This window comes from Gastrolobium bilobum, unplaced genomic scaffold (genome assembly GCF_033153095.1).
Source record: "Gastrolobium bilobum isolate Gb01-03AN ecotype WA unplaced genomic scaffold, APGP_CSIRO_Gbil_v1 utg18308, whole genome shotgun sequence".
Taxonomy (NCBI): domain Eukaryota; kingdom Viridiplantae; phylum Streptophyta; class Magnoliopsida; order Fabales; family Fabaceae; genus Gastrolobium; species Gastrolobium bilobum.
Window position 1 is genome coordinate 235653 of NW_026897613.1, and position 25550 is coordinate 261202.

Consider the following 25550-nt stretch of genomic DNA (forward strand, 5'->3'; position numbering starts at 1 on the left):
TAATTTTTTTGTTATGGGTTGTGGAATAATGGCATGCTAAAGCCATTATTAAGAATTGTGGAATAATGGCATGCTAAAGCCATTATTAAGAATTGTGGAATAATGGCATGCTAAAGCAAAGCAAGTCAGGTTTTTTTTTTTTTTTTTTTTAAATATAAAATTGCGTAATTTTAAGGATGTGGAGAGATAATTTTATTTCCTATAACAGAAACATTATTTCCTTTTAAGATTTAATTTTTTATTTGAAAAATAAAAAAAATAATTTTAAAAAATTGAATTGATTTTGTTTAATTTTAAAAAGTTAAATTTTGGAAAATTATTTTGAAAATTGTGATTCTAATTTTCAAAAAAAATATTGGAAAGTTTTCTTAACAATAATGATAATCTTGAAAGATGATCTAGTCCAAAAATTTAGAGAATTTTTCTTAGTAACTGATATTAAGAAAAAATCTATAAAAATTATGTTTTGAATCTTTTTTCAAAGTATGGATGAACATTCAAGAGGAAAACACATTGAACTGTTATGATCATTTCTTTTAAAAGCACATTTAAAATAATTTTAAAACTAGACATGAACAGATTCATTAAATCCGTTGCTTAAGTTTAATTTGTACCTATTTGCTTATTAAGTAAAAGTAGATTAACTCTTAATTTGTTCTTTATTTTCTTTTAACTATTGCCAGAGAGTAGGAAATAAGGGCACAATTATCTAATAATTGGAGTTTTATACTTTTGACTAAGAGTAGAAAATGAGTTCAGCAGTTATTGGGGTTTTGACAATTGAGGCCCAATTTATTAAGATAAATTGGGGTGCCTGAATCTAGAAATATGTTTGAGTAAATTTTTATATAAATGTAAGAGTAAATATTTTTTTAGTCTTCAGCAAATTTTATTATGTCCGTTTTAGTCCCTAGCAAATAAAAAGGCTCATTGTGGTCCCTAAGAAATTCAAAATGGACCCATTTAATTGAAATCGTAGTCCCTCACAAATTCAAAAAAGGTTCATATTAGTCCTCAAAAGGACTAAAATGAGTCCATTTTGAATTTATCAGGAACCACGATAAGCCTTTTTATTTGCTAGGGACTAAAACGGACATCGTGAAATTTGCTGAAAACCAAAAAAGATATTTACTCTAAATGTAAAATATATTCTATTCTTAATAGTTTGAATTCAGCGTCACTTAGTAATAAATTTGTCTCCAAATAGATAAAAGTTATCCGGATTGGGTTCATGAATTTATTTTTATCTTTTTTTGAGTTTTTCGACATAATTACTTATATTATCTCTCTATTATTTTCGTTATTGGTTATTATTATTGAAAAATTAACTTTCATCTAAATAGAGTGTAAATAACTCAATTCACATTCTTCAGTTGATCCGAACAATCAGAGTGCTTTTGTACCTAACTTACAATAAGGTGTCAGTTCGTTGATACGTCTAATGTAGTCTCTGTAGCCAGCATGAGCCACGAGAATTCAGTCATCCTTAACCCGATGTCACCATTGTGCGCCCTTTGCACTTGAAGACATGGACGCAGCATAAGAGGTTGCTAAGGGCATGTCAAGTTTCAACAGTGATGGCTGTTTTATCTTTAGTTTTTGTTTTTCAATCTTTTTTTTTTTTTTTATTGTTTTGAGCATAAGTCAAAAGAGTTTAGTCAAGCACAGCTGCACAAACCTCTCTGTTTCTCTCACTCTCCCTGTCCCCACAAGAAAGCGAAATATCAAAACACATTGTCTCCTCAGATTCCTTTCTTTTCTATTTGAAAGCGCACTCTATCCCAGTCTCTCTATTTCTGATTTCCTATACCAGCTGCTGGGACCACCCATGTTTCTTTTGTCTGCATTGGGAACATCGACCAAATTGTCATTTTTTGACAAATTTTTTATACAAATATTACGCGAACAGTACTTTTTACTAAATTGTCACGCGACGTAATTTGTTACGACCGGTAACGAATTAAGTTCGCCAATGATTTTATGACACATGGTATATTTTCGCAGAAAAAAATTGACCAGACGTAATTCGCTATTAGTGATACCAATTAATTCTTATAAGCCCTTCCTAACTGTACCGTCCCATATCAGCACAGTCTCTGAAATCCCTCTCTTTCGGGTGTTGATTCGATTCATTCATGAACCCCCAAGCTGCAAGATTTGGCATGAGCCGCTCATTGTCCGTGCCCTTTCGCACCGGCGATCACTCCCTGCCCTTGTCAGCTCTTGGGATGTTACATGCCCACCAGCTTCCGCCTGGTTCGTCCTCAAACCACACCGTACTGGAAGAGAGCTGCTCTGATACCACAGAGTCATTAGCGAAATCATTAGCGAACGTAATTTGCTACCAGTCGTAGCGAATTACATCGCGTGACAGTATGGTAAAAAGTACGGTTCACGTGACATTTGGATAATTTTTTTTGTTAAACAGTGACACTTTGATCACTGTTCCATCTGGATTCTCTTGCACTTCATATATATTAAAGGGTATCGTAATTCAGTTGGTATCAAGAAACTAAGTAGGGTGAGAGTATCTATTCGATCTCTTTTCAGTATTATATTTGAAAGATGTTTAAAGTCTTAATATAAGAATCCACCTCAAATCGGATTAGTCATGAAATGATCAATCGATTAGAATATTTTAAAAAATATATATATATATCAAAGGTTGTACCAAATTTTTTTTAATCTAACTCTAATTATTTCTTTGAGTTGAATTGGCTTTTCTTAGTATTATCACAAATTTTGATTCTTTAAATCGATTATGAGATTAATCTAAAATGTAAAATGAATAAAAAAAATAAAGATATTTAAATTCCATTTAAAAAATAAGATACGAGAATCGAACCAAGACAGGTAGAATTACAAAGAAACAATTAATTAAACTTAAAATCCCCACATATCTATCCCCAATTGTAAAAAGAAGAAACCAGATTCATTCTCTCTCTCTCTCTGGCTCTCTGTCTCTCTTTACCAACTATTTTTAAAGCTTGTTTTTTCTCTCTGTCAGATGAAAACACTTGACATGGATACTACCTCAACCTTAACCCCTCAAGAAATGTCCTCCAAGAGGCACTTCCACTGGACCAACAAGGTTGGAAATGAAGACGGTGAAGTTCCCACCTCCGAAACAATTTCCAAAATCATAGACGAGGAGACAAAAAAAGAGGATGATGACAACAACAAGGTTGTTCCAGGACGTGCAGCCACTTCCCATGCAACAAGGAGAAAGCTTCAGAACGTGGCAATTTCAAGGCTTCGTTCTGTTCTCACTGTTTTTGGCAAGAACCGCTCCAACCTACCACCCTCTAGCCTTGGTTCTCGAGTTGTGGGCACCCTCTTCGGGCACCGTCGTGGCCATGTAAATTTCGCGTTTCAGAAGGACCCAACTTCCAAACCTGCTTTCCTCATCGAGCTTGCAACACCAATCAGTGGTTTGGTTCGTGAAATGGCTTCTGGGTTGGTACGAATTGCTCTGGAATGTGATAAGGAGAAAGAAGCAGAGAAGAAGGTTGTGAGGTTGCTACAGGAGTCTCAGTGGAGGACATACTGTAACGGCAAGAAGTGTGGTTTTGCTACCAGAAGAGAATGCGGAGCAAAAGACTGGGATATCCTGAAAGCCGTGGAACCAATTTCAATGGGTGCTGGCGTTTTCCCAGGGAATAATGATGGAGCTGAAGCAGGTTCTGATGGTGAAATCATGTACTTGAGGGCTAGGTTTGAGAGAATTGTTGGGTCTAGAGACTCTGAGGCTTTCTACATGATGAATCCTGATAGCAAGGGAGCACCTGAGCTCAGTGTTTATTTGCTTAGAGTCTAGCAGCTATCCCTGGAAGTTGTGTTTAGTTATACTTATTTTTATTTTTATTTTCCTTTTTTTAGTTTTTGTTCTTTGTGGATTTGTAACTGTAGGTTGTTCCTATATTACTTGTTTAGCTCTTCAATCATGAAAATGGAGACCTAGTTCTCTCCTCTTCTTCCCGGAGGGAGTAGAAGAAGTGGGGTTTCTGTTTTTTTGTTAGTATAGGGCGGGTAGGCTAAAGGCAGAAAGGTGGGAAATTGTTGGCAACACAATACTTTACTGTATGATGATGATGGGGGGTGGGTCATGAAAGGTGTATATGCATAGTTTTCTTTCCAATCCTTTAATTAGTGATATGAGATGGATGGTTAATGCAGATCATTATTGTCTTCACATTTTTATATGGTTGATTAACTTTGGCAGTTTCATTATGCTATCTTGTTTAATTCCTTTAATTAGTAATATGAGAGGAGGGGGGGTTAATGCAAATCATGATTGTTTTCAAATCATGATTAACTTTGGCAGTTTCATTATGCCATTTTATTTAATTCCAACTTATGAATTGCCTTCTTTGCTTTGTGTTCCCCCTGCTCCCTTATGTGCTACTAATTTGTTTGCTGATTCAATTCTTTCCCCACAATTGAAGTGCTGCTTGGACTTCTGAATATTAAAGAGTCCAAGCTTTTTGGTCCGATCTTTCCATTACTCTTATGCCCTAGCACATTACTACAAACTAAAATTTTCATAATATGATGTACTTTCTTTCATTTGAATTCTGTTGGATGATAACTTAATTACTATTTATTTGGTTTGAGTGCCATTTCATTTGTTTCCTTCTGATATTCTTTCCCTGTTCAGTTAGGATCCCTTCCTTATCAACGTGTTCCTTCAATCCAACAAAATTTTAGTATTTGGTCTAAAGTTAAGATTGTTCCAATCATTGCTTTTTATGCACAGTTTTGTTTTGTGAATTGATCCCAAGAATTTTTGTTAATGCCTAATCATTGAAGTCATCAAAAGCAATATAAGAAAAGAAAAAGAAATCCATATCCAGTTGCAAACAATCTGACAGAAGACCTCATCTTTTCCTCACTTTTACTTTATTTATACACTCAACCATTAGCTTTTCCTCTTGTTGACTGCTTTTCTTTTGTTGGCCGAATTCAATTCTCAAACATTCTCGCCAGTTTGTGACTCAGTGATTTGTGCCGCTTGAGTCACAAAGTGTATACTTATAGCCCACCACCGTTAACATATAATATGACCACTACCCTCTTATTTAATCCCCAAAAAGAAAATCCTTTACCTCGATAATTTGATCATAATAGTGTTCACCCTTTTTACCTTTCCCCTCTTCCTAGTTTTCTGGCTTTCAAAATTTCCTACTATTTCCCTGCATTTTACAAGAGAAAAGATTGAATCATATGTGGCTTACAGCTAGGACAAAATCAAATTGTTAAAATGTCTTTCGCCGAAACCAAACTTTTTTTTAATCATCTAGTCATCATTCTTCAAAAGATATAAAAGCTAATTGGGCCACTGGTTTATATCATTATTGCTCTAATTAGTGCATCAAAACCCCAAACAACCACTGAGATAAGAGATGAAAATAGAAATTAGAAGAGTGCATTTAGTAGTAAAAATTAGGAGAGTGTCGTTTTGGACCGGTTTCACTGACCCAATCCAATGGCCGATCACTAAGGTTCATATAAAAGGATCACTCCACTCCATCTTTAAAGTGAGACTTTTAGACTTTCATTATAGAGAGTGTCACTTCGTTGTACAAGCACAACTCACATTTCACGTTTAATCTGAGTGTACTTACCCAACACACAGTAGGGCCTTCCTTATCTATAAATAATAACTCACACCTCACGTTTCAGGTGAGTGTGCTTGCCTCATACACAGTGAGACCTAAACCTTAAACCATAAACCCCACTTATAAATATCTCTGTTCAGCCATTAAAGAATCACCTTTGATACACTCATTAAAGAGTTGTTACACTGCATAACTAAATCTGTTGGGAATGGAACGAGGGAGCCCAAAACCCTTTGCAAAGGGTACATCCACCAATGGGCCAAATGACAAACCATAATAAGTGGGCCGACACCACATCTTAACCCAAAACCTTAAGGCTATAGGTTTATGGGTCTTTCACACTTATATCGTCATCACTTGGTCTATGTCTAGTCTATGTGGTACTTCTTTACAACTCATACTTGATTTTTTCCAACATCCTCCCTCAAGTGTGAGGCCCAATATCATTCTTACCCTAAGGGCAACTTCTGCGGAAGTCCTTTTTTTTTCTCTTTTAAATATCAGGGTCACACTAGCTTTCTGCAGAGGCCTTCCAAACACTTGGCCCAGATCGTTGGCTCTGATACCACTGATAGAATATTGAGACACGTAAGAATATTGAAAAGGGAATAATATATTTCTTCAACACATCAAGCCTATTAATAGGCAACATAAAAAACTGAAAGTACCAATGAAGAGACTCATTACAAAGCTAATCAAGAGTCTCATAACACCCTCATAACACCACTAATTAACTACTCATAATGTCATAACGTCAACCATTATATCCCTAATAAACATAACAATTTAACTTCATAGGGTTTTGGGCTCCCTCGTTCCATTCCCAACAAAATCGAGAGCCACAATGCCCTCATACACACGGTGACTCTCCAATGAGTTTTGATCTATATCATTGCCTCATAGATTATTGTACACTCCTTCGAGGAAAACGGCCTTAATCTCACCACACAAAGAGTTTAAGTGCATTTACAAATTCCAACTTGTTTCATCGTTTACATTTTTAATTGTAGAGTGATGTGGTCCTGACAAGTATCCATACATCAGAAAACGGCCTTAATCTCACCACACAGAGAGTTTAAATGCATGTTTCATCTTTTACAATTTTTTTTATTTTTTTTGGTACAATCATCTTTTACATTTTTAATTGTTGGGTGATATGGTCGTGACAAGTATGCATACATCAGAAAACGGCCTTAATCTCACCAGAGTTTAAGTGCATATTTCATCTTTTACATTTTTAATTGTAGGGTGATGTGGTCCTTACAAGTATGCAAACATCCCAAATATCGGCTCCAAGTCAGCACCACCTATGAAGCTAGGTGCTGATTTGGAGGTCTACTTGAATAGTAGTAGATTTCATAAAAATATTCCAATGGTGGATGATATGTAGGCTTATAAAATTTCGTTAAAAGACCCTGGATAAAAAATTCCAACCATTTCATTACAAAAATTATAAATCATTATGCAGCTTAGTAAGTGTACCATTTGATAGATGAATTAAAGCAGATTCGACCCTTTGTTTTGGGTCATGAACGCCAAGCTAGAAGCTGACTTATTTATTATTATATTGTTTTTTCATAACTGACTCCTCCTAACAATCACCAACCCAACCCAAGCTAGAGATGTTATGGGCATCAGTAGCCCAAGACTGTGTAGGATGTAATTGTTTTTGTGTATTTCCCTCGTTATCAAAAAAATAAATAAATTTACATGATGTATCCGCCACATATGTGATACTAAATTAATAGACCAAAAATAGATTAAATAATGATGAATATGGTCAAGAACATAGTAAAAAAATTAATAAATGCAAAAGACTTTTGAGTTTTATGAATGGACATAATTCTGACTTCAAATAATATTGTTTTGAGATTTAAAATTCTAAATTAAAGTTTTGATGGATTAATGAAGTTGAAGAAGTCAAGAATCAAGCAAAATCAAGAATCGAAGAAGTCTAATCCTCGCTTGAGCGAGCAAGTCTAGCGAGCTTGTATCAAAATTGCCTACTACTGGCTTGCTCGCTTCAACGAGCACGTCGAATTTCCTTATTGACTTGTTCGCTTGAGCAAGCAAACCAGCGAGCAGTTCGTAAATTAAAAGCTCATGGATCTTCTTGTTTTGAAAGGCACGATTAAGGTTATTATTTGAAATTCTTGGACGGCGGGAGACACCTTGAGGAGGCAGAGGAGCAGTCTTTTTTTAGCTACTTAGCCATAAAGACACCCTTTATGCAATTATTTGTTTAGCCCTTTTGAGCTTAAGCTGTTTCTTTTCTTAATAACCTGTTATTTTAATTAGTCACTCCACAAACACATCTACCTTAGATAGGATTGGACCGTAGAATTTACATGGCAGGGTGTGAGCATGAGCATCATGTCCTATGATGCTTAGTGGTAAAAAATGAGGTTATGAGAGAGGAGCAAAAACAAAGGTTAGAAAATGGTGAATAAAAAAATATATTATTAGTATATGTTACTACTTTAAATTATGTGCAAATAAAAGTATTGAAAAAAAAAGAGAAAAAAAATGAAAAAAGAAAAAGAAAAGTATTGGGGTTGAAAAAGAAAAATATATAAAAATAAAAGCTCTGAAAAAGGAAAAGAATGAAAGAGGGAGAAAAGGATTGTATGCAAAAAAAAAGTTTTTACACTTATGCCATGATCATTTTGTATTTCAATCCTTTAGCCACATTAATCCTTATTTATCCTTCCCTTAACCAAGCCCTATTACAACCTGAATAAATACCTCTTGATTTTCTGTGCATGTTAATTGACTGTGGAGAGTAAGAATATGACCAAGTATATGGTAGTACGAATATTTATCCTTCCCTTTAGACATTTGAGTGATGAGTGACTTTAATATTCCAGTGAGGGGCGTGCTTTGATTCAATTTTTCTATGCTCTGTTGATTGATCTCTTGTTGTGTTCTATGACTTGCTTACTTTTGGAAACTGCTTGATTAGATGTATGTTCTGAGAGTCTTGTTATTTTTCTAAGTCTTATCACTGATGAATTGATTTACTTTCTAATTCTTTTATTGATGATTCATTGAGCATAAGTTTCATACTTTTGCATTTTCCCCATATTCTTAAATTAGTCCATTGTTGAGGACAACAATGAGTAAATCTGAGAATGATTGGATAAGTGTTAAAGATACGATGTTTATAAGACCAAAAATAGGATAAATAATGATGAATATGGTCAAGAACATAGTAAAAAAATTAATATATGCAAAAGACTTTTGAGTTTTATGAATGGACATAATTCTGACTTCAAATTATATTTTTTTCAAGTTTAAAATGCTAAATTAAAGTTTTGATAGATCAATGAAGTTGAAGAAGTCAAGAATCAAGCCAAGACTCAAGCAAAATCAAGAGTCGAATAAGTCTCGTCCTTGCTACCTTGAGCGAGTAAGTCCAGCGAGCTTGTATCAAGATTGCCCACTCCTTGCTGGCTTGCTTGCTTTATTGTGCAAGTTCAGCGAGCACGTCGAATTTCCTTGTTGACTTGCTCGCTTAAGCGAGCAGCCTAGTGAGAAGTCCGTAAATTAAAAGCCCATGCACCTTCATGTTTTAAAAGGCATGATTAGGGTTATTATTTGAAATTCTTGGACGGCCGGAGACACCTTGAGGATGCAGAGGAGCAGTTCTAGAGCAGAGGAACGGTCAAAGCTTCGCCGTGGAGATCAGGTCATGAATTCTCTTTACTTTTCATCTCTTGTTCTTGTTTCTATGAACATGATAGGCTAGATTTCTTTATGTAGTTAGGGTGAGATGAAACCAATGGATTCCTAACACTGTTTTATTCTTTCTTGTAATTGATGTTCATGTTTCAGGTTATGCAATTAATTTGTTTTCCCACGACTAGCTTTGTTTGAACTGATCACTCATATATAAACACATGAATCTTGCACGACAATATGAATGTTGGTGTCTTGATTCCGATTGATTAATTGTTAGGGTTTGTATGATATAGGCATAGACTTATGAATTCTATGACATGTGATTCTCGCTCTTAATGCTTGCTCTAGGAAAAACCTTTAAGGGATTAGGATTTTTAATAAAGTAAAAGATTGGGGTTTAATTAATTTAGAGAGAATCGTCGATAACTTGATCTTAAATATTAATTGCTTGAAAGGGTAGAACTGTTAGGAAAATCAAATCTCTAACTATGCTTGTCTTTATTTGATTTCAAACCGGTGCTTCTTGCGTTCTTGAATCTTGATCTTTAATTTTTAATTGTTAGTTTTAAAATTTCATTTTTATTAATTTAAAATCATATTCTCAAAAAACCTTAAAAATCGATTCAACTTTGGTCACGTAGATAAGTTAGTGCTTGGTAAATTAATCTTCGTGGGAACGACAACCCCACTCTTTTTTATTATATTACTTATACTACCAGTGCACTAGCCGAAGTCACAACAATATGCGCATGTTGGTTTTTTTTAGTAGGCCGCACATGTTGGATTTATCCAACTTATATTTTCATTGTACATTATTTTCAAAGATGATTAGATGTTTATTTCTCCTTATGTATACAGAGTAAATTGATCACTTAAAATTATGTTTTAATCTTGGTTTGAACTAGCGGAACCCCAAACTTTCGGAGAGTTCTATTTCAAGGCCTGACACCAGGTATAAGTCCCAAATCTTATTGCAGTAGGTTCACAAGTTATTTACTTCATAAAGTCCTCATTTTATCTATTCCTCCTTTCCAACATAAGACCTTTGTTTATTCATATTTATTATAATTGAGAACAAACCGGGCATAATTCAACTTCAAAAACAAGTTTAAGAGGAAAAAATTGCTCAAGTTATTACAAGGGGGGTACTTTGGCATATTCAAGACTAAACGTCTCACGCATGAAGTTTATAAGACAGGACATACGCAGGTGGCAAAACGTTAGGATCGGTTAAACTTGAGAATAAACTATGCCTAACTCAACCCGAAAAGTTAGCTCTGTTTCAATTCAAAAATGATATCAAAATCTTGATTTGGCTCACATGCAGATGTTGAGTCTTACAAACTTGATGTTCTAGATGTTTAACTTTATGAAGCCCATAAAAATATTGAAGGATCTAGGTCGAAAAAACAATGAATGTATATACATATAATAAAGATTTTGGAGTTTTCTCCTAAAGCTTTAATAGCCTGAAATTATGAAAGTGGTATGGAGGGAGGGGTGGTGAATGAAGAAGCATACAAACTACAAAGAATACTCGGATCTTTGGCTGGCTACACTATCATCCTTTGAGCAGAGACATAAAAAGATGGCAACAAAGGAGGAGCATATCATGCAGGCAATGATCTTTCTCTAATATTGAGCTTCCTTGTGTGTTCTGGCAACTTCCTCTTCCACTCCTTCGTAAATCACTTTAAACATTAGCTTTTTGACGAGCAAAACCTGGCTGAATAATGTAATTGATGATGTGGGGGCACGAGCACAAGCATCAACACAAACAAGAAACATACATGGATAAGTTAGCTGCATCAGTTATAGAAGAAGGAAACTAATGTGCTTATGCAAGTGAAAAGGGTAAGGACTAGGGATGGAAGAATCACTGTACCTACCTGAAGAAGCATGGACGGAGGAGGAGGTGCAGTTGGTTCAGAGAGTACATGACTTCTGGTTTTTCTCCCATTTAATGTAGTAACTGATGGACTATTAGTTGTGGTTATGTCCCAAAAGCTTCGTTTCTTGGCAGTTGGGGCTGGTGATCGAAAACGATGATTTGGACTCTTCAACTCACCATTGTTTGGCTCCTTTGCCTGTACACTAGCCCTGGTTACTACTCTCTTCCCCACTTCCCCGGCTGTTGTTAATGCTTGTTTTAGACCCTTTTGTGAAAACTCGCGAATAAGATCATCTTTTTGCTTTAGTTGCAAGCTATGATCTTTCTTCATTCTCTCTATCTCTGCCTCTAGTGCTTTCACAGTCCTTTGAAGTGTCCTCACAGCTACCTCAGCTCCCTTCTTCTTGGTTTCTGGAGTGAAACAAGTTCCAGCCAAGAAAGAGGATCTAGTCCTTCGTTTTTCACTTGGTTGCGCAGAAGTTGGAGGAGTGGAAAGAGATGCAGCTGAAGGTGGTGTTGGGGAGGAATGTGCACCTAAGGACTGTGCTTGGAGAGTCAAAAGCTTCTGTTGTTGCCGTGCTAGCTGTATTCTTAATTCACGATTCTCCTTTTGCAGCTCAAGTACTAGCTTGGCCTGGTCAGTTTCTGTCTCAGGCACTGGCAATAGATCCTCATTTGCATCACTTGCCTGTATCCACATATATAACAGATTACGTTATTCAACTTCATCACAAAAATATATCAGTTTTATGCCTCAACATTTGGAGATACTAGCTTGAAATGGTAAGAGGATTCAACCTTTAACCGAATCTCCTTGGCTCTATCAGCCCAATGAACGGTGTTCTGAGTTTCACCAAATGAGAGGTTACTTGGACTTATGTTTGCAATCATTACAGTGTTGCAAGTTCCTCCTAGTGAATCCTTGAGAAGTTGAGTGAGTTTTGAATTTCGATACGGTATGTGTTTCTTGCCTTCTACAAGAGCATTAATGCAGCTGCTTAATGCAAGAAGAGACCGGTTTATGTTGGCACCCTCCAGAGATCTAACTGTTCTTTGATCTGTAGCAAGAGCTCTCTCTGACCCTGCAAGATCGATTAATGAGAGCTTGCCCACTCGGTTAACAATATTCATTGCAGCATCTCTAACTCGGTATTCAACCATAACCTAGGTGTAACAAAATAAGGTGCATTTGGTTAGTAAGAAGAACATGTCACAATCACAACATTAAATGAATCCTACATTTTTCCTCCAAAACCTCTATGGTTTACCTGCAAAATTGCATGGGAACGCGAAGATGTTTCATTTGCACGAGTTGGCTCGGTGGTTCTGTTCTGATTTCCTTGTTGAAGCAATGCCATCACCTGAATCAACACAGAAGAGAAAGGGAAAAAAAATGCTAAATGAAGGTTCAAACTTGAAACAGCTGTGTAAAGTTATAGTCTTCTAAAAAGGATCAGAAAATTACTTCATCCGTAGAATAAGCTCTATATTGTGTAAGACCTGCCGCCACAATCCCCTATAACATAATTGGACAATCAACAATGTATCATAAGATATCTTTCAAGAGTAGAAGTTCAAATGAAAGGTAAACATGATCTTCAAATGCTATTGCTCAAAAAAGTTTGTTATATATTAGTAGATTTAACTGTATACAGATTTGCATGATCTTTAGACACAACAAGCAATAGCATAAACCATCCACTTTCTTTCAAAAGGACTGAATACTTGTGAAGTTTTTATTTTATTAAGATAAGAAAGAGAACCTGTTTATCTTCTCTAAGAACAAGAGGCCTTCCAGGGGAAAGCAAATCCCTGACAGTTTCATTGTAAACCTCAAGATAGGACAGATGAACCACATGGCTTCCATCAAAACTTCTCTGCCTGATTTTACTGAAAAGATCCTTAATTGCCAAAACCATCACGCCTGGATTCTCGACCGTGCCAAGCATTGTGTAAGTTTTTCCTGCTCCTGTGGCACCATAACAGAAAACTGACCCATTCCTCCCCTGCAGAACTGCTTCCACAAGTTCTGAGGTTCTGGACAAAAAAAAAAAAAAAGTAAACATACACTTCTCCATCAAATACAAACTACAGCTAAAGCAATAATGTTTCTGAATGCATGATGAATATTAAGCATAAAATTGTATAGGCACCCTTGTCCACAATGTTTTACGGGACTGGATATACTTACCACAAAAAATGTTTGCCACCTTTACAACCAATCTAATCATTTTTTATTTCCGTCAATCCAACGGTTATAAATTATTAAGAACTAAGAATTAATTAATAAGTACAACCCAATAATTTACAATAAAATATAACCGTTAGATTAACGAAAATCAAATTATGAACACATCATATTAATATAGCTAGCAAATTATGGATACAAATTATAAGTCGTCATGCAAATTATAGATGGTAATATCAATGTTATGACGCAAAAACATTGTTTTAAACTTAAAATCTTTCCTCTTTGGTACTCACAGCAAGGAAGTAATGAAGATATGAGAAAATGCAGCAATTCAAAACAAAACAAGTACAATTCAAAACATAACAAAACAATTCAGATTTTTTAAATTTCAAGAATAAAGAAATATGAGAAACTCACGTGGTGGAATAAACTTCTTGCTGAGTAGCAGAATCTGGAAACGCAGCGTCGAAGGTGAAATGGCGTCCTCGAAGCCTATTGAGCCTGAGGTAATCGTTCTCGTTGGCAAACTCCGTTAGATAAACGTCACGGCGATTGACGATCCTCACGCAGCACCGTGAACCCGCTTCCTTTTCCTTCCTGTTCATTGGCCTAAGCCTCACGAACACGAGAATTCTGCTCTCAACTTTCCCCTGCTTCTCCGAAACCCCCTCTGTTTTCTCTGACTCTTGCACGTTCCCTCTCGGTGCCAACGTCCCCATTGAGAGTTTCCGAGCAACGGTGGCTGAACTTGAAATTGGAACCGTTGTTGTTGTTGTTGTTGTAACCTTTCTTGGACACGAAAACCCAACAATTCGATCAGCACCAACTACCACATTGAGATTTTCCTTTGAGTCATCATCCTCTGAGGGTGGTTGAGGCAACACGAATGTTCTTGTGACGGTTGAGTTTGGCATTGTGTTCTCTCGCATCACATCCTTTTCCTTTTCCTTATCTTGGGGTCTTAAAGACACGTTCTTGAGAGCTGCAGAGGCTTGCTTCTGCTGCTCGTACAAGAGAGTGAGCGTTTTGAGCTTCTCCTTGAGACCATGGTGTGGGTTTCTGAGCCTCTGAAGTGTTGGGTTTGGCTCGTTTTCACCATGGTTCGTGATGATCTGAGACCGAGTTGAAACCGGCATTCTGAGATTTTTTTTTTCTTCTTACTTTCTAGACATGCCCTGAAGATTTCGCTCTTGACCCAGGTGCAGACACTGCTAGGTGATTCACAAAGTTGCAAACTTTACGAGGAAAACCCTAACAGGGTAGAATTGAAGCTCAACAGAGTATAGCTAGAAGAAGAGGAAGAAGAAAGAGCAGGGTAGTGTGTGTGATTTTGAATTTGATTTTGGGTGAATCTGGGACGTTGGTTTACGAGGGAATCGACGACTACAAGCTTAAGTGGGGTAACTCAGTTTTTTGAATGAGGGTTATATTGAAAACACCATTTTCTGCTCATCGCACACTTTAGTCTCATCGTTGAATCGGTTGACTTTGTACGATGCGAGAAGTAGAAGCAGCGAAAAACTGAAAATTTGAGTGTCATTGGATATAATAATAAGATTTGAATGATTTGTCCCTAACGGTCAAATGTTTCAGCCCTCAAACGGTTACCTATTGAGTTGTGTGGTCCTATTTCGAAATTTCTTAGCGCACGAGAATCTTCACTTTTGCATAAATGAGGAATTTAATGTGGGGAGTGTTAAATTTTTTAGTAACATTTTTTTATTATTGGATCGAATCTACAATGGCCACCTAATAATGAGTTCTTTCTTCCCCCAACATTGGCCCCACTATGGATAAGTTATACCAATCCAAAGTTTGCTTCACTAAATTTCTCCTTTTGTTTTTAGTTTTTGTTTTAACTTTATCCTATAAAGAAGGAAGCTCATTAGCCTATCGAAGGTGTCACTGAACTTCGAAGGCAAGCAACACAACTGATTAAATTATTAATTAAACACTCTTACCATGTGGAATACGCAAATTCATGCATCCACAAAAATTTACCGATAATTATCCTGAAAAGATGCAAGATTTTGTCGTGAAGTACATTTCAAATTTTGTTTTATATTCGGGCATGGGACATCATGAAAGATTAAAAATCATGCTAGACATAATGTGTTAAAAACCTTAGGTGTTCCAATTAAAAAGCATATACCATTGACATGAGTCATGACACTTGAATGCTACCGTCTGAAGCAAGACATAATGATAAATAATCATGCCCTCTAAAATAATTATGCAGATGATACGATTATTAGTCTTGTAATTTTTTTGTCATTAATATTTTTTCGAATCTATTTAACAATGATGAATTGAATGAATTATTTGAACATCCTTTAATTGGAAATTTTTTTAAGTGATCCAGGACCACCAATAATTAAATGGTCCTTTATCCAAAATAAAAAAATTTCCTCCCATTAAAATTCTTTTCTTCTTTTATAATTTCCTTCCAATTTTTTTTTCTCTCTCATTTTTGGACAAAGAACATGTACTCCTTGAGTACAAAAAAATGAGCTCATTAGTTGGTTATCTGGTGGGCCTTCATTGTCGAACAGCGAACAGTGTTTCGCAGCTATATTACTAACCTTTTCTTTGTCCCTTTCGGTTTCTAAGAAAGAATAGCTATGAAATGTAACGGGGCCAACAGTGTTGTTGCCTACGATATATTTGAGAAGTTGACAAGTTTTCCCTCTCTTTATATATTGTATTTTGGTTCCTAATGTGATGTGAGTGGAATTTAATTAAGCAGAGTCGTTATGATGAAGATTGTGACCAAACTCACTCACAGTATTGTCTTTCAAGTAATGACATGAACTAGGGCAATTAGATTATGATAATTTATGTATGCGTTTATTAGAGTATTTCTTTTTCACAATCTTTCCTTTTTACTGTTTTTTCCTCGTTGCTCTAGCATTCGGCAGTGTAATGTCCCCTTCCTGTCACTTTAATGAGTATCAATCATTAAGAGTTAAGCCGAACTATAAAAGTGAAAACACTATCTTTTTCTGCTATTTTATAGTCACATCCATACTTTTTGAATTTAGTTATGAAAAAAATAATTAAATGAACCTTGAAAATTCAAATAAGCATGCATGAAAATCATGGAGATTATGGTAATACTTTAACAAGATTTCACTAATTATTATTTCTTATTCTAAAAAAATAAATAAATCTAAAACACAACAAAAATAACAATTTTTTTCCATAGACAAAAGCTAGAAAGTACCAACACACTATTTTTTTATAAAATGCGTGTCGGATATCGACACATTCCGACACGCATCCGACATGCAATCAATATTTTGAGACAAGCGGTCAACGCACCAACACGACACGCGATCAACTTTTTTCGACACCCGATCAAAATTCTGACACATTTTTTATGTTTAAATTTTATTTTTTATTTTATTAACTAAATATGAAAAAAATAATTTATAAATTAACTATTTTATTAACAAGGTACGAAATTTTTTTTTTTGCTTTATATTTATGTTATGAAATTTGAATATTTAATTAGTTATATGACTTATTATAAACTGTTATATGTATTAAATATAAATTATATTATACATATTAAAAATATTATTTAATATCAAAACGTTTTCTAATATGTCAAAATATGATATTTTTTAAAATTAACATATCAGCATGTCCCGTAATATCCCGTGTTTCGTATAAGCGTCGGTGCAATATAAGACAGAAGATCATGCCTGATGCTTTTGTGCTTTAATTTCGAAAGAAATTTCATTTATGATTCCATGAGTTTATGTTTTCTGAGGTCTTTAAAAAAAATTGCCTTTTTTTTGTCGATCCATATCATATGACGAAGAGTAGGCCCAGGGTAGCTCCAGTCTAAACCCAACTCTTCGTTATTCGGCTCAGCCAAGGTCTGGCCCACTTGTGTCCATGGGCCTAATAAAACATGACGGGCCCTGATCCGTTTCGCTTTTGACCCATCCAATTCCATGATCCAATCTCGTGTGATTCCCACGTGCACACGAACCTTGCGAGACTAGGGTTTAACGAGAGGGAGAAGAGGCGAAGAAGAAGGTAGTGGTTGAGGTTGTGCAAAATCTAATAATGGCAGAACCAGAAAACGATCTTCAAACCTCGCCTGTGGATGAAAGCAAGAACAACAATAGTAAGAAGAAGAAGCGCGACAAAAAAAGACCTCGGAATATTGTTACCGAGGAGCGTTCAGAAGAAGAGGAAAATGAGAATAATATGGACGGAGAATCCGAGAAGAAGAAGAAGAAAAAGGAGAAGAAGGTGGAAGAAGAGAGAAAGGTGAAGAACAACGGTGGTTCTGGAATTATGAGTACCGAGTCTTTTGACTCTCTGGGATTGTCTGAACCTACTTATAAGGCAATTATGGATATGGGATTCCACAACATGACTCAGGTAAACCTCTTATTTGAACTGAAATTTGTTATTGCTCGTTGATTCTGCAAAACAAAGAGTTACTGTAAAAAAAATGGTATAATATAACCTTTTCTATGTAACACATTGGACTTGAACCTATATAACGAATGCAGATTCAAGCGAGAGGAATTCCACCACTTTTGACTGGAAAAGATGTTCTTGGTGCTGCAAGGACTGGTTCTGGAAAAACTCTTGCCTTTTTAATTCCTGCTGTGGAGCTGTTGTACAATGTTAAATTTACATCACGTAATGGTGCTGGTGTTGTTGTCATATGCCCAACTAGAGAGCTTGCAATGCAGGTATAAAATTGTGCTGACTTGCTCACATTTTTTTTTTATGTTGACCCTGTAGGCCTGGTCATAAATTATGCTGTTGGAATAACATTTTCTTTGTTTGGAGTTCCTCTCTTGCGATTTTTAGTTTTTTTGTAATGTTTGCAGATTTTATTATTTGGTTCTCCATTTTTGTTGATTCTCCATTTCTTTTAGACTCATGCTGTTGCCAAGGAGCTTCTCAAGTATCATTCACAAACTCTTGGATTGGTTATTGGAGGTTCGGCTAGAAAAGTTGAAGCTGAACGCATCAAGAAAGGGATAAATCTATTGGTAGCTACTCCTGGTCGTCTTCTAGATCATCTTCAAAATACAAAGGGATTCATATATAAGAACTTGAAGGTAAAATATTGATTGTTCGTACAATTGGTTTTCTGTTTTGATTCGTTATAATATAGACATATCTCATTACTGATACTCCTAAGCAATGCTAGTATTTATTCTCTGTTTTTTGAGTGATTGATGCTCATCAGTAATCTGAGCATTTCTGGTATATTGTCAATTTGAGTGTTTGATGTTCATGAGGGTCTTTTCTCATGGACAGCTTGGCTACGAAATATTCATTTGATTTTAATTGGAAGTTTATTTATCATGTATTTCGGCCAACATTTTATGTTTACATACCTTCTAACATTATTCATTTGTCCTTACTTTTGCTCTTTGTTCTTGTTGCTTGCTCAGTTTGTTGTTATTTTGGGGGAAACCAGGAAACCAAAAAGGGATAGAAAGCCAGCAGATTTTCAGTGCAGAATCACTATTTAGTGCTGAAATATTATAAATAATTTTTGGTTTTAGAAGCTTTTCTGTTTTTCCATTTTGGACCGAAGGCTCTTGAAGAGTCTTTCGTTTAGATTTCTGGAATATTATTAGTAGATGCATGCATGCATATGTAAGTGTAGATTCAGGCTATTCTCGTAACTCTCAATTCCTGCATGATTTGGCAGTGCCTCATGATTGATGAAGCTGACAGGATATTGGAAGCAAACTTTGAGGAGGAAATGAAGCAGATTATTAAGATCCTTCCAAAGGTATCTAGAATTTCTTTCTGTTTTCTCTTTCTCCTCTCCCTTCCAGTTAAGCATAAGCCTATGAAATTTTAATGTTGTCTTGAAATTGCTTTGTGTCCACCCATTTGCCATTCGTGGATTGGATTATTGAACTGGAAAACACCTAACAAAAAGGAATTCTATGATTATAACTTTACAAGTATTATCTATTTCTTACCATAGAGGAAAAGTAATATTATGAATTCTGCCTAAGAGTATTGACTTTTAATGTCAGCAGCTGCTTGCAGTTAGCTTGTAACAAGGTTGTTGAATCGTAATATGTATCGTGTATCGTTTGACCGGTTTTTCGTATCGTGTATGATGAATTATATTGAATCATAAGATACAGAAATATAATAAAAAATAATTAAAAATATATTAAAAATTTTATTTAATTATTTCCTTTATTAATACTATTTTTCATATTGATTTTTGAGTTTAAATCACAAATCAAATCTTTGTTTTCTTTTCCTTATTAATAATAATTTTTTATATATATTTTTTAATTTAAATCATAAATCTGTTACAATCCTACTCTAAGGTATGGGACTTGGAGTCCGTCCCATATTGGTTATATGGGTAACTAATGTGGGGTTTATATGGACTTTGGGCTTTCTCACCCTTTGAGCTAGCTTTTGGGGTGAGGTTCTTCTAAGGTTCGTATCAATTGGTATCAGATCCTTCCACTATGTCTCCCGGTTGCAATCGAGCGGCGCGGGTGGTGACGTCGGCATTGCAGTGTTCGCCCGGGGCTAGTAAAAGACTAGCGCAAAGCCAGCTCGCCTGAGCGACGGGATTGCGGAACGTGGTGGAATGTTACAATCCTACTCCAAGGTATGAGACTTGGAGTCCCACATTGGTTATATGGGTGACTAATGTGGGGTTTATATAGAGTTTGAGCTCTCCTACCTTTTTAGCTAGCTTTTGGGGTGAGGTTCTCTCAAGGTTTGTATTAATATCAAATTATTATTATTTTTTTATATATTAAAAATTAAAAAATTTGATTTAATTTTCGTATCGTATAATACATGATATGTATCGTATTATACAATACAGTATCGTATCGTCCGATATAAATCCCTTTCCGATACACCCCACGATACGTATCGTTACGCTTGTGAATCGTATCGTAACGTACGATATTGATAACTATGGCTTGTAATATTCCAAGAAACCCTGGTGTTTCTGCCTTAAGAAATAAATTGTAATTTTTTCTGATAGTTATATGCGGGTTGAGTACCAACTCCTCTTGTACAGGTTCTAAATATGCTTGGTCATCTATCTCTTATTTTTATGTAGGGGCCAAGGTTTCTAGGCTGAGGTGTGGTTGCTATATCCATTTGTGCTTATTAACATAGATATAAGTTTATATGTAGTGTATGTTTTTAACTAATATCCGTGGGCTTGGCTAATTGATCTGCTTCTCATTGAACAGAGTAGGCAAACAGCTTTATTTTCAGCTACGCAAACAAAGAAGGTTTGTTCTTCATTTTCCATCCTTTGTCAAGTTTTTTCCCTGAAATAAAATCTTGATTCCAGAGTTTTTCTTATTCTACTTTCAATTTTTAATATTTTTTATATGAATATCTTTTTTTTCTTTGGATACACTGGAGATTGTTATTTGATAATGCATTGCATGAAGATAACAGAGCGGTTCTGCTTTCAATTATTATTATTTTCCCCCTATTATGTGTAGTTTTTTGCTCAATTTACTAGAATTTGTTACCTGACAATACGTGGTCTATTTGAAAGTAAGAATAGGGGGAAGGAAAGCATATTGCTTGCGTATTGTTTTTCACACTGAATAATATTTTCCCCTTAAAATGCAGGTTGAGGATCTTGCCCGCTTGTCATTTCAGACAACGCCTATCTATATTGATGTAGATGATGGGAGAACCAAGGTGATGTCTCTGCACTTTATCATAATCTTTGAATTCTGTTATCAGCATTATCATTATATCTGAGTGGATCCTCATCAATGCAGGTCACAAATGAAGGATTGCTGCAGGGTTATGTTGTTGTTCCCTGTGCCAAGCGATTTGTTGTTCTCTATTCCTTCCTGAAGAGACATCAGTCAAAAAAAGTGATGGTCTTTTTCTCTTCATGCAACTCTGTCAAATTCCATGCAGACATTCTTAATCTCATTCATTTGGATTGCTCAAGTATTCATGGAAAACAAAAGCAGCAGACCCGGACAACTACCTTCTTTGACTTCTGCAAAGCAGAAAAGGGGATCTTGCTCTGTACTGATGTTGCTGCTCGTGGACTTGACATACCTTCTGTGGTACGTTCATTTTGCTTACGAACTTACATTAATATTTATGAATGGAAAAATATGATCATTTGTATTAGACTTTTAAGGTTTTTTCCTCACTTATTTAGTATGCAATAAGTCAATCTAACAACAGCCTACTAGAGATAAAAGAAGTATAAGAGAGAGTAAATATTATTAAAGGATAAAAAAATTGGGGGTAACTTAGACACCTCCTGAAAAGAAATACAAGGGAAAATGAAAGAAAATCTTCCTACAAAAAACAGTATAAAAATCAGAATAAACATGAAAATCACGTCAGCAAAGCAAAGCTTGCCATATTGAGTACCGTTGTTCAAATGAAAGACTTAATGTTTGAAGGGGACCTGGATTTCCAAAGGGGGTAAGCAAGACAAGAAATTGGGATTGTCCTCTGTAAATTTATGTGTTTAATTTGGTTTGTATAGCAGTGGTAAAACATTGAACAAATTTGGAATCAACTACTGTACTTATGCAGATATCTATTCTGTTAATTGAAAGTCATTTAATGTAAAATATTTTATCTTTTTTCCTCTCCTTACATGTGTTGTAGGACTGGATTGTGCAGTATGATCCACCCGATGAACCAAAGGTGCTTCCCATTCTTCTATTGATCAATCAATATCCTTTTTCACTTTTTTCTTAGCAGCATTATATGTCGATGTATGGTATAACATGTGTCTTATACTGCTAACAGGAATATATCCATAGGGTTGGTAGAACAGCTCGTGGGGAAGGTGGAAAAGGAAATGCTTTGCTTTTCTTGATTCCTGAAGAATTGCAATTTCTTCGTTATCTGAAGGTCAGTTTCTCTCATCTAACAGAATGGGATAGTAGGCTAGCTTACTCTGAATTAGAATTTATTAGAAGTTCCTAGTGTATGCATTTACTATATCTGAGAAAGTAGGCTTCCAAAATAGATTGCTTGAAGAAACCTTGTGAGTATCATGCCTAGAATATAATATAAGCACGAGGCAGTGGTTGCTACTTCCCCCAAGCCCCAGGACTATAACCCCATTTTTGTAAAAATTATGCTTGGCTTATCCCAAATCATAAATTTATATTTATGCTTAATTTCAGGCTGCTAAGGTCCCCGTGAAAGAGTATGCATATGATGAAAAGAAGGTGGTAAATGTACAGTCTCACCTGGTACATTCCTTCTTCCTCATGTTTTAATTAAAATTTTATTTAATATAGTAACCAACTGCAGCTTATCTTACAAAGGACTATTTGAATTGGGCAGGAGAATTTGGTTGTCAACAATTTTTTTTTGAACAAGATGGCTAAAGAAGCTTATAGATCTTATATATTAGCATACAATTCACATTCCATGAAGGATATATTCAGTGTTCACCGCCTTGATTTGCAGGTATAGCTTTCACAATATTATCTAAATTGATCTAGGTAACTTTGTGTGCGCATATGCTGTTATGCATACCATTCCTGACAATTTAAATAGTCTGTTACTGGCAATTCTGATTTCTTATTTTCAATTTGATCAAGAACTTCAGGATGGGGCCATTTTGAAATGGTTGATTGATAAGAATAAATTAATGCTACGAAAATAATTTAAGTGTCAACATATAGATTAAAGAAGGATTTTCATGTTTGAATTCCTTGTTAAAGGAGGGTACATTGTATCATGTTAGACACTTGCAGGTAAGTCGATCAACTGGTAGATCTGTAAAGAAGACTAGAAAAGGGTTTAGATCCCAAAAAATTATGATATTGGCTGATTGTCTTGATTTTGAGAAAAATTTGATGTTATTGATAGCCTTTCCTTGTTTTTTTTCTTAATAATGAAAGACACATAACACATACTGCGGGAAAAGGTAGAGTTGTTGTCATAATAATTTAATAGAAGCAATCAGTAAATTATGTAATTCAGGAATTTTATGAAAGAAAAATGTTGTGTATACTCTTGTGATTGAGTGGTTGACTGGCAGATGAAAATATCATTGACCTAGTAAGTGCTTGTTTGGAAAAGCCTTTTTTTTTTGGGGGTGGGGGTGGGGCTTGAGTTGAATAATCATTTCCTTTTTCTAAAGCTTTATCAGGAAGTTGCCAAAAAAATCAAGCTTTTTTAACCTCAAAATAGGTTACTATGATGTCATGCACATAATAAGTTACTGATAGATAAGTATCAGAGAACTTAAAACTCAAATTGTTTGGACACTAAAGCATGTAAAATATAGCATACAATATGATAATACCAGTTTCTGTACTTGAGCAGGCAGTTGCTGCTTCATTCTGTTTTTCAAACCCACCGAATGTGAGTGTGAATATAAACAGCAGTAAGCAAAGGAAGAAAATGCAAATGCGTAAAGTTGATGGAAGTAGACATGGATTCAGCGAAAGCAATCCTTATGCAAAGGGTAATGCTGGCGATAAGCGACAGTTTGTGAGATATTAGCATAGCACTAGACATGCTACGGCTTTGTACAGTGGGTGTTATATCTTTCTCACCCACAAAAAAGTTTTGGTAGTCCCCCAATTTTATAGTCAGAAATTTTGTAACATAGTTAAGTTATTATTCAAGCGATCAGAATTTTTTATTCAACTAGAAATGTGTCTACGCATTCTTGAACTGTGTTATTTATTTTATTTATTTTTATATAAATGGAGTGCCTGACCCAGAAAAACTACACAGACAGCTGATGTATGTTAAAAGAACTGTGTTATTCTACATTACTGGTTTCACGTCTTATATTTCCAGTTTGCAATTGTTTTTATATTGTATGCTGTATCATTAACTTTCATAAGTAGCTTTTGAAAAACAATACCGATAATACTAATCGGAGTTCAACGGATCGATTTATTATTATTATCATATTAATGTGTACAACAGGAACTTTGCAGATGTTACAAAGATCTGAATCAGTTGTTCATACATGTATTTCACTGATCATATGAGTGCCCAGATGGAAAATTCTGGCTATGGAAATATAATTTGAAGTGCAATCCACTAAACTGTCGGAGACATGCTTTTCAATTTTAAATAGTTCTATGGGAAAGGAAGTTATTATTTAATCTGATTTTATTAATCAATTGTAAGAAAATTCACGGAACCTACATAGCTAGGTTATTGTACCTGGAGGCTGGAAGATGATGAAGGACTCAAATGACCTTTTTCCTTTCTCCCAAGAAAGAGTTGTAAAGTTAAGGCAATAATATAATGAGTTGCAAAATTATATTGGAAGCAGGAAAAGTTAATTAGATAAGATCTGACTCTCTTTTTTTGTTTTTCTTGTAGTCATAAATTTGAAGTTTTGGTGTGTTTTAACTAGCTACGAAAAAACTAATCAATTGTTTGCATAATTATTTTTTGAAAATAGATTGTCTCATGTGTAATTTAATGATCATGTCATCTGGGAAGATCTTAACCATTAATAATTAAATCAACGGTGATGATTATGTAACTTCCTATTCTTATATTTTTTCTCTCTTCTCCCTTATCACCATTAACTCACTCATGTATGATTATGATTGTTTCACATGACATGGTCATGTTAATTAGCACATAAGAGGATCCGCTCCCTTATTTTTTAGAAAAATTGATTATGATAATATTAATTTTTGTTTATATATGTTTAAAGAAAATAATTTAAAATAATATATTTTGATTAAGTTATATTCAAATTTTTATCGAATAAATTATCAAAATAAATATGAAATTTTAAAGTATTATTTGTTAGAGGATGAAGAAATAAGTATGAAAGTTTAAAATATAAAGATAGGGATATGTTATATTTACTATTATTTTTTCTTATCATTTCTTATGACCAATATTGTTATCCTTGGATCAAAATCAAATTAATGGCTCTCACTTAATGTAATTTTGTAATCGTTGATTTGATTTTGATCCAATAATAACAAGATTGGTAATAAGTAAAGTATGACCTCCCCATAAAAATAATCAAGAATTAAAAAAATTAAAAACTTCAAAATTTTAGATTTTTCAAAACGTTTGCCGTTTCTCAAAATAATCCCGCAAAACCAAACATATCACATTGTCTGATTGTACATGACATCTTCTAATGGAAGATTATTATCTCTTTCAGGTCACAAAATCAGGGAACGTG

The 25550-nt window shown here is 34.9% G+C and overlaps 3 protein-coding genes across 3 annotated transcripts; 2 read left to right on the top strand and 1 right to left on the bottom strand.

The window, feature by feature from the left end:
* The first annotated feature begins 2933 nt into the window (after positions 1-2933).
* On the top strand, positions 2934-4157 carry LOC133308573 (protein MIZU-KUSSEI 1). The gene has a single exon (XM_061509207.1). The coding sequence runs from the start codon at positions 3008-3010 to the stop codon at positions 3815-3817; it is 810 nt and encodes a 269-aa protein (XP_061365191.1). The 5' UTR covers positions 2934-3007; the 3' UTR covers positions 3818-4157.
* A 6835-nt stretch (positions 4158-10992) lies between these two features.
* Positions 10993-14517, bottom strand: LOC133308590 (kinesin-like protein KIN-8A). Its single transcript, XM_061509229.1, has 7 exons — positions 13799-14517; positions 12954-13227; positions 12656-12706; positions 12459-12551; positions 11989-12354; positions 11189-11878; positions 10993-11025 (listed from the first exon to the last, which is right to left on the bottom strand). The coding sequence occupies exons 1-7, from the start codon at positions 14515-14517 to the stop codon at positions 10993-10995; spliced, it is 2226 nt and encodes a 741-aa protein (XP_061365213.1).
* Positions 14518-17397: 2880 nt separating this feature from the next.
* On the top strand, positions 17398-24120 carry LOC133308564 (DEAD-box ATP-dependent RNA helicase 27-like). Its single transcript, XM_061509196.1, has 12 exons — positions 17398-17779; positions 17914-18099; positions 18289-18474; positions 19077-19160; positions 20614-20655; positions 21008-21079; positions 21163-21462; positions 22022-22060; positions 22166-22270; positions 22549-22617; positions 22712-22837; positions 23702-24120. Exons 1-12 carry the CDS (start codon positions 17459-17461, stop codon positions 23879-23881), a joined length of 1710 nt encoding a protein of 569 aa, XP_061365180.1. The 5' UTR covers positions 17398-17458; the 3' UTR covers positions 23882-24120.
* The last annotated feature ends 1430 nt before the right edge of the window (positions 24121-25550 follow it).

Bases quoted from the DNA above. Each gene is read 5' to 3' on its own strand.
- LOC133308573 (XM_061509207.1), top strand. From the start codon at position 3,008: ATGAAAACACTTGACATGGATACTACCTCAACCTTAACCCCTCAAGAA.
- LOC133308590 (XM_061509229.1), bottom strand. From the start codon at position 14,517: ATGCCGGTTTCAACTCGGTCTCAGATCATCACGAACCATGGTGAAAAC. The intron at 12,552-12,655 runs GTAATTTTCTGA...GTGTTGATTCAG, and splicing joins GAGCTTATTCTACGGATGAA to GTGATGGCATTGCTTCAACA. The intron at 12,355-12,458 runs GTAAACCATAGA...TGTTACACCTAG, and splicing joins GTTCCCATGCAATTTTGCAG to GTTATGGTTGAATACCGAGT.
- LOC133308564 (XM_061509196.1), top strand. From the start codon at position 17,459: ATGGCAGAACCAGAAAACGATCTTCAAACCTCGCCTGTGGATGAAAGC. The intron at 21,463-22,021 runs GTACGTTCATTT...CATGTGTTGTAG, and splicing joins GACTTGACATACCTTCTGTG to GACTGGATTGTGCAGTATGA. The intron at 22,061-22,165 runs GTGCTTCCCATT...TACTGCTAACAG, and splicing joins ATCCACCCGATGAACCAAAG to GAATATATCCATAGGGTTGG.